This window comes from Crocuta crocuta, unplaced genomic scaffold (genome assembly GCF_008692635.1).
Source record: "Crocuta crocuta isolate KB4526 unplaced genomic scaffold, BGI_CrCroc_1.0 scaffold179, whole genome shotgun sequence".
NCBI lineage: Eukaryota > Metazoa > Chordata > Mammalia > Carnivora > Hyaenidae > Crocuta > Crocuta crocuta.
Genome location: NW_027551568.1, coordinates 4,497,758 through 4,506,342, shown reverse-complemented (window position 1 = coordinate 4,506,342; position 8,585 = coordinate 4,497,758). Strand labels below are relative to the sequence as shown.

The window sequence follows — 8,585 nt, the reverse complement described above, 5'->3', positions numbered from 1 at the left end:
CACACCACCCCTCCCCCCACCACACTGCACTGCAGGACAGGAAGGGGACACGGAGCCTGCTCCAACTGTGAAAACGTGATGGGCTGTATCCTGCATTTTCTTGTCACCTGGGTCCCCGTGCTGGCCCTTCCCGTCTACACCGGCCGTGGGCTGAGGCAGCAATGGGATAACAGGAGCTTACATAGGGCCATCTCCCGCGTGGGGGGGCTGTGAGATGTGGCCGGGCCTGGGGCACCCTGCCAGCCCAGAGTGCGGGGCTGTGGTGTCCCCGCCGCCCTGGGGTGGGGGCGAGGTAGGGGAGCCGCCGGGGGGGAGGGGGGGGACAGGTGCAGCCATGTCGGAAGCAGGGAGAGGGCAAGGACCAGCGGCTAAGCTCTCCCCAGGGAGCCCCCCCCCCCAACAACCTGGGGGAGTGGCCGTGTGGCTAGGGGCCCAGCACTGACTGTTTCCACTCGGGATGGCGGGGAGGGGGAGGGGGAGCGGCTCCAAGTGCAGGGCAGGTGTAGTCACAGATGCGGCTGTCATTTCCTGCCCTGGCCGGTGAGGCCCCTTCCCACATCAAGTTCCCCAGGGCGCCAGGCCAGCAGCGAGCGGGCCGCTGTCCCAGGCTGGGGGTTACCTGTCGCTCCCGTTCCAGGCACATTCAAACTTGTCGAAAATGCAGTCGTTCTCGTACAGGGAACAGAGCTTGCTCCGCAGATAGTCGTGAACCTGGTCAGAGAAGGGGCCCGGGTGAGTCAGTCCTGGTCTCCACTGCGAGAAGGTCCCTGAGCAGCGAGGGGCTGGGCCTCTGGGGTCCCTGCTCACCGAGAAGCACCCGCAGCCCAACACGGCCGACCCCAGAAGTGTGGCCAGAGGGGGCAGTCACACAGTGAGTGACAAAGGGAACAATACCATAGGGGCCAAATCTTGGCTTCACCCCCCCCACCCCCTGCTGTGTGATCCCAGACAAGTGACTTCACCTCTCTGAGCCTTGGTTCTTCCTCCTTGAACTGATAAGATTACATACTTCATGGGCTTTTGTGGGATCAACTAGGCGACTGTCTGGTGCAGGGCCGTGGCCCTGGAGAGTAACAGTCACCATGAGCACGAATCATGGAAGAAAGGGGGAAGGGGAGCTCACACAGGCCTCTCCGACACGATCTCGGTGGGCGTCCCTTGTCCTGTTTTATGGATGAGGCACTGATACTCAGAGAGGGTAAGTAACTGGCCCAGAGTCACACAGCTTATAAGTGGAAGACCAGGATGCTCTTCCAGAGTTACGTGACACCACAGGACGGACGGTGATGCCCCCGTGGCCTGGGCCCATCTGACAGTGGCCTCTATGCCCAGAGGGCTTCGTGGGGGCCGGTCTCTGCCAGGCATGTGGCCCCACCCTCTGCGTGGGGGAGGGGAGGTACACGGGTAACCAGAGCCTGAACTCCTGGCTCTGCCCCTTCCGGTTTCCCAGCCGGGAAGGGGGTCAGGAGGCCCCTCCAAGCAGACAAACAAAGGGCAAAGCACCGATGGGTATTTGGGACCCTGGTTAACTCGGGAGGCACAGACCGAAATACATGTTCACCCCCTGCTGGGCAGTGACACAGGCCACAAGCCAAGGGTCAAGTGTAGGGAGAGGAGGGGAGGGAAGAAAGGGGAGATGTTTATCCTTTCCTGTCTGGGAACCTCGTATTCATCTATAAAAAGATGGGCGCCCCCCACCCCCACCCCGCCCGGCAGCCTTCAGGGTCCGCGGCCTGAGGGTCTCAACCCCCCTGGCTCTTCCCTCGGAGGGTCCAGTGCATCGGAGGGTCCTGCCCCGACCTTCTGTGTTGGTGTGGACCCCCTCCCCCCTGAAGGCTCACCCCGGTCTTACATGGTGACTTCCTCCGGTCTCAGCTGAGATGCCCCTCCCCAGAGAGGGCTCCCCCTGCCTGCCCACCGGCCCTCGGAGTGGGCTCCCCGCTGCCTGCGCGCCTGTGTGATTCCCTCTACGCCCTGACGACGCGCGGCCCTTCCTCCCCAGCAGGACCTGTCTCCCCTGAGCCACGCAGCGGACCATCCAGCGGCCACCCGGGTGGGCGAGAGGCCCCTCGAGGCTGCGCACTGTGAGCCCCGTGGCCCCCAGTCCTTCCTGGCGCCGCAGCCGCAAACAGCATCCCTCTGCGCACCTCCCGTCGCTCACGCCCCTGCAGCCAGTCCGGAGTCCAAAGCGGTCTGGAGCCCAGCTGCTTCTCACCACGCCCCGTGCTGCCTGCTGCCCTGAACACCATCTCCCAGCTCACTGCAAATGCCCCCAGGCTGCTCCCCCCGATCCTGCGCCCCCAGACCCAGAGTGTCTCCACGGACAACCAGAGGGAGCCCCGAGAAACCAAGCTGGATCATGCCCAATACCTTCCAGGGCTCACACGCCCCCTAGACTGTGCCCCCAATCACCTCTCTGACCCCAGGCTCTTCTCCCCCCCTCACTCCACCCCCACTGACTCGCCATCATTCCCTGACCACGATAACCATGTGCCTGCCTCGGGGCCTTTGCACCTGCCTCCCCCTCCTCTGGGAGCACCTTCCCCCCAGACGACTGATGCCCTCGCTTCCATCAGACGCCGGCACCCCTCCTCTCTCTGCCTCGGCCCCTGGGTTATTTGTCCCACTTCTTGCAGCCTGTGATTATTTCATTTGTGCGCTTCCTTGGTCTCTGGGCATCTTTCCTGTTGGCTCCGCTTCGTTCCTCACAGTCTCCCAGCGAGGCGCGGTGCGTCCGGTAGGTCACGGGAACTTGATGCGCTTCTTGGAATGGGCGAGTGGGGTTAGNCCCCAGCCAGGGGCCAGAGGGAGGAGGGTGAGCCTCGCAGTGGGCCGGGGAGGAGGCTGAGCGGCACAGGAGGGAGGGCTGTGCTGTGAGAGCCAAGGGAGGGGCTGGGGGAGGGGGCACAGGTCCTGCGCGTCCCCAAGACCTGGAGGGAGGGAAGCCTAACCGGGCTCCCGGACACCGGGACACCCGGAAACGCCCCAAGCCTCGGATGGAGGCCGAGGTGCGCGCGTCGGGTGGGGAACAGCGCCCCCTGCCTGCGAGCCCGCGCGCAGAGGCTGGAGGAGCGAGGCCTAGGGCACATTACAGCCCCAGGGTCACAGTCCCGGCTGGGGCCCCGCAGAGAGGACCCCTGAGGGCGTGTGAGCCCCCCCCTCCAGTGACAGGTCAAAGGCAGCCCCGGAGGAGCCTGGGACGCAGGCTGATCAACACACACGCGAGAGGCACCAGGGGCGGCGAGGAGAGCGTGGGGCGAGGGGCGAGGCGCGGGAGGGCGCGGCCGTGGCGTTCAGACAGCCCTGGGCCCCAGCCGCGCCTCACCCAGGGTCCCCGTGTTCCCGTCGCGCGGGCCCCCGCAGGGCCAGGCTGCGGCTGCCACTTCTCTCTGCGGCCCAGGGGCCAGCCGGGCACAGAGCGCCTGCCAAATACGCGTAACAGATGCGTGGGGATACGTGGTGCCCGGCCTCACCGCCGGCCACGGACCGATTCCCAGGGGCTCGTGGGCAGCCCCTCCGGCTCTCCCTGTGCGGTCAGAGCAGCCTCACTGATACACCCGTCCAAACGCACGCACGCACGCACGCACGCACGCTCGCCCTCTCCTCCAAAGTGAGCGCCTGCTGCCCTCTGGCGGCAGAGCCAGGAAGCGCAGGGGCTCCGGAGACGGCCGTGAGCAGCAATCCCACCAGATGGGCCATTTAACTGCATTTTCTCCAAATAAAACGGGAAAGAGAGAACACCGGCCCCACTCCCCAGGGCAGCTGGGCGGCTTCAGAGGACAGCTCAAGGCAGTGCGTGCTCGCTCAACACCCATCCCCACCCCACCCTCCCTTACCTTTCTTAAACGCAGAGGCTGTAAAACTACTCATTTCCCAGCCTGGCCACAGACCCACTGTAGCCAGAGACTTGTAAGAAGTCATCTGGAGAACATTCTGGGAAAGATTTTGCGGTGCCAATAAAACCTCCAACAGACCCAACTGGCACAGCCTTTCACATTCCCTCCTAGTTCCTTCCTGGAATGTAGGCATGGTTCCCGGAGGAGTGGCAGCCATTTCGCCTCCAGGAGGTGTCACACTGGAAGGCAGGAAACTGACATGGGAATGATAGCAGACTAGGTCACAGGAGGAGCTGTTGGGAGACCAAGGAGGTCCTGGGGCCACTCGCTGTTCCTGGATGCCCCCTTCCGGACTTCTTGTGAATTCGGGGAGCAGAGTCCCTGTGTGTTGGGCACTGGGGATCAGCACCAAAACCCCACTGAGCATAGTTCTAGGGCATCACAGCCAAAACCGTTAGTTACCGTGCTGGTTTTCGGTAACTATATTATCTTAGAAGCAACAGGCCAGCGGGCCAGAGGCCGGGCACCGGGCTGGAGGTGGGTCATCCCCTCGTTTTACTGGGTCCCCACATGCTTGGAGGATCTCTGGAGGCCGTGGACCCTTGCCCTGCAAAATGTCCATATTAAACACCGCACTAAGTGTTGGAGTCCGTGGGCCTTGGGTGACAAGGGTGTGGAAGGCGGAGGGGCCCCGGGGAGCTGCGACAGTCACTTCCTCCCGGGCGGGCAGGGGAGGGGGGCTGTGTCATGCCCGCCCCCGTCTCTGCCATTTCCTGAGGGGCAGAGGACGGGCTGACGCCTCCTGGAGTGGGCAGCGTGAAGGGGGACCTAGGGGACACCCAGGGGGCTGGGCAGGCCCTCCGGTAACACATGGCCAGCAAAGGGGCGTCACCAGCAGCCGTGATGGCTCTTTCAGGAGCCTTTCCCGAGGAGAAGGGTCACAACGGACCAGAGCCACGCCAGACGTCCCTGTGGGCCTGTCCCCTCAGCCCTGCACCCTTCCCACTGAGGCTGCTTCTATCTCCCGGGACACCCCTTACCCCAGGCGGGAGGGGGAAGGGGGACCGGGACGGAGGGCCCCCGTGGTCTCTGACCCGTCACCGCCCAGCTGTGAGGCGGCGCGCACATGCCCCGGCCTGTTAGCACCCAGGTTCCCTTCCTGCCACCCCTTCGCCCCACCCCTGCCTGCAGGCACCCCCTTCACAGGGGCAGTAAGAAATACAGGTGAAAATCCTAAGCACAGGACACCCCTGGACACCTAATATTTGGTGGCACTGTCACGGTTTAGCTGTGGCTTCCGATGGGGTCTAACTGAACAGCACGTGAGTTTTGTTTTCTACCCTCCGACTCTATCCGGGTGGATCGTAACAGAAAAGTAAAACGTGGTGCTCCGTCACCANGGGGGGGGGGGGGGGGCGGGGGAGGGGACGGCGACTGCAGCCTTCACCATCTGCACCTGCGAACCGGGCCTTGCCTGACGCTTACCCTTGTTCCCCAGGGCCCCCAAGGGCAGAAGCCAGCAAGCGGACGGCACTCCCCGCCCCCTGCGAGGCAGTCCTGAGCCCCGGGGTGTGGCTGGGGACCGGCTGCCCAATTTCCTGAGCCTTCACATGGGGCGTATGGAAGCCACCTCTGCGGCCGGGGCTGCCCCCTCCTGGGAGTTCTGGGCACGGGGGACGGAGGCCGGGGGTCTCCCTCTGCTCCGAGGGGCTCCATTTCTTCTAGGCTGCAGCACCCACCTGGTAGGTCTCGATGGGCCTCGCCTCCATGTTCAGGTCCCAGACCTTGACCGTGAGGTAATCCCGGGTAAGCATGTACCGGCCGCTGTGGCTGAACTTCACGTCCGACACGGAGGAGATGATTTCGGAGAAGAAGGAGCGGTTGCTGGGGTCCTCGGGTTCTTCAAACACTGTGGAGACAGAGAACCGATGGCCGTCACCGGGCTGCTCACCCTGCGGGTCAGAAGAGCAGACGACTCTGTTTCCGTCCTGGGCTCTCACCGTACCGTCATTCTCATCAAACCTGAAGCAGCATCTTGGAACAATGTTTATTGAGCATTTACACCCTGAGCCAGATTCTGTGCAGAGCCCTGCCCGTGCATTAGCTCATCCAGTCCCCTGATAAAACACCCGGTCAGGACCACTATCCTTCCCATTTCATAGCCCGGACGACCGAGGCACAGATGGCTAAAATCCATGCCTCAGGCACTGAGCTAGAAGAACCCAGAGGGGTATGGGCTGTGCTGCACTCTGCCGCCACCTACTGGTGTCTTGATGTTCTCGCACGTGCTGGCAGCGTCTGGGACGAGGCCCCGGGGCTCACGGTGCACTGGGCACTCACAGCTGAGCCCCACCGGCAGGCACGTTTGTCTGGCTGCTACGGGGACCGTGGCTAAATCAAATCTCGCTGCCACCGATGGCGCTTGAGTCCCGTCAGCCGCCCGCTGCCCACCTCCTAGTATCTCAGACAAGGGGCTCCACACAGGAAATTGCTTACCTGCCTCCCAAAGGCGACAGCTTGCTGTCCCTACGGGATGCTCCCACTCTGGGACAGAGTGTGCGGCGAGCGGCCCCCCGGCAGCATCCCCTCCCTGGAGGATCCCCCGTGGAGGTTCCCACCGGGCGGGCCAGGCGCGTCGAGGCTCAGTCTGTTGCTGGCTGCCCCGCCAGTCTGCCCAGCAACACCCTCGCTGGCCAATCAGATCCTACAGTGGCCCCGCTGCCGGAGCAGGGTGGGGACCAGGCAGTCCCCACGCGGAACGGCAGCTAACCAAGCCAAACCAGCAGTAGCTCCTCGGGAGGGGGCCACGGGGATCACAGGGATCAGGGACGGAGTGGAAGGCCGGCAGCTATTTCTCAGCCCGTCTGGAAGGTTTGAGACATTTGACGGCCTTTCTAGCCGTCCCCATGGAAACCAGCTGAGTGGCCACTCTGTCTGCGGGCCCCTGAGCCCGCACACCTGAATCAGGGAAGCAGGGAGCTGATCACACGTGGCTGGGGGCTCCCAGGAGTGCCCTCCCTGCCTGCCCCCCCCAGTCCCCAAATCCCACTTCCCCCTTATGCTCCCCCCGTCCCCCGGACTCCCCATCTCACTCCTGTTCCTGCCTTTCCCAGAAATACTGCCCTTGCCAGGCTCCCCTCTGCACAGTGGCTGGAAACATTTCATGCCAATCAGATGCTCTCGTCCGATGCATTCATTCATTCTCTCAGACCTCCAGTCCACACTGAGCGCCCCCCGTACGCCAGGCCCTGTGTGAGACCCCGGGATGCTGCAGAGAGCAGCGACTCTCCTGGAACTGACATTTGCACAGAGACAGGCAACGAAACTCGGACATGCTACACCATCAGGGCGTGATGAGGGCGGGAAGAAAACTAAAGCAAGGAGACAGAGAGGGCTCGGGGCTGGGGATCTGGGTGGACAGTGCCCGGTGGGAGAGAGCATCTGAGCAGAGATCTGAGTGAAGTGAGGCAGAGAACAGAGTAGGTACTGAGAGAGGAGGACTCCAGGCAGAAGAAACAGCATGTGCAAAGGGCCTGAGGCACGGACAAGCAGAAGGTCACGAGGACGGAGAAAGGAGCGAGCGAGGCGCTGTAAGCCAAGGGAAGGAGTCATCCCATAGGCGAGGTGTGGGTTTTTCCAGGGTTCACCTCCCTGCAGAGTGAAGGAGAACTCATAGCAGGTCACCTTTAGCCCCTAAAGCCTCTGAATTCTTATTTTATTTTATTTGTTTGTCACTGAGAGAGAGAGAGAGAGAGAGAGAGAGAGAGAGCATGGGAGGGGTGGAGAGAAAGGGAGAGAGAATCCCAAGCAGGCTCTGCACTGTCAACGCAGAGCCCGATGCAGGGCTTGAACTTGCAAACCCTGAGATCAGGACCTGAGTCTGAAATCGAGTCAGATGCTTAACCAACTGAGCCGCCCAGGCGCCCGTAAAACTTCTGAATTCTGACTCACGTCTCATGTAATCAGTGTTTTGGGCCACTGACTTCGTTTCCAGCAGTTATAAACATTTGTAAAAATCTCAGTACTTAATTTCCTACTGAAAGTGCGGAGAGCGTGTGTCTTCCTTAAACGAACAGGGGCAGAGACCTGTATCTGATGAGCAGGGCAGAGGGTTTCAGAGAAGAGAGCCCCCAAACACTCAGCAGGGACCTGGGTGCCCCCCCACCCCCGCCCCTCCCCAGGTAGTGGCAGAAGCCCTCCCTCGACTGAATTAGCATTTGTGCCCCGAGGGGTCAGAACAGAAGGGGATTTCTAAAGACATCAAGTGGGGTTAGTCTCTTGCACCCCAACTTTGAGGGCCTCCCTTGCACCCATGCCTGCCTTGGAGGTTTCCCCGGCCGGCCTCCACCCAGGCCCCCAGGGCAGGCCCACCTCACTTCACCCCCTCGCCTGGCGCAGGCGTCTGGAATGTCCTGTGGGGCAAAATCACGGAGGGGCGTCTGCACAGAGCCATGGGCTGTGTCTCCCGCCAGCTTCAAGGAACAAGACAGCGCAAAGGTCAAAGGCGGGGGGCGGGGGGGATGGCGATCAAATCAATAGTTGAGAACAGAAGCACCAAACGGCCCCGTGTGACCGCGGTTCTGGCCGTCCCCTGTTCTGGTGGCTTTCTGAGCACACAGGACCGGCATCGCACGCGATCGAGGGGAAGGGACAGTGACAGCTGTGAGAAAAACCTCACCTGGAAGTTCTTATCATTTTTCAAGCCCTGCTGATACCACTATTCTTGCCAAAAGGTTGCAGAGTGTCACT

The 8,585-nt window shown here is 62.2% G+C and overlaps 1 protein-coding gene across 1 annotated transcript in view; it reads right to left on the bottom strand.

Moving 5' to 3' along the window:
- Positions 1–8,585, bottom strand: part of PPP2R2C (protein phosphatase 2 regulatory subunit Bgamma) — a 51,956-nt gene that overhangs the window by 12,034 nt on the left and 31,337 nt on the right. Inside the window, exons 4-5 of the mRNA XM_077750381.1 lie at positions 5,576–5,745; positions 620–711 (exon numbers count right to left, since the gene is read on the bottom strand). Of these exons, the coding sequence (XP_077606507.1) occupies positions 620–711; positions 5,576–5,745 (262 nt within the window). The remainder of the gene's footprint in view (positions 1–619; positions 712–5,575; positions 5,746–8,585) is intronic.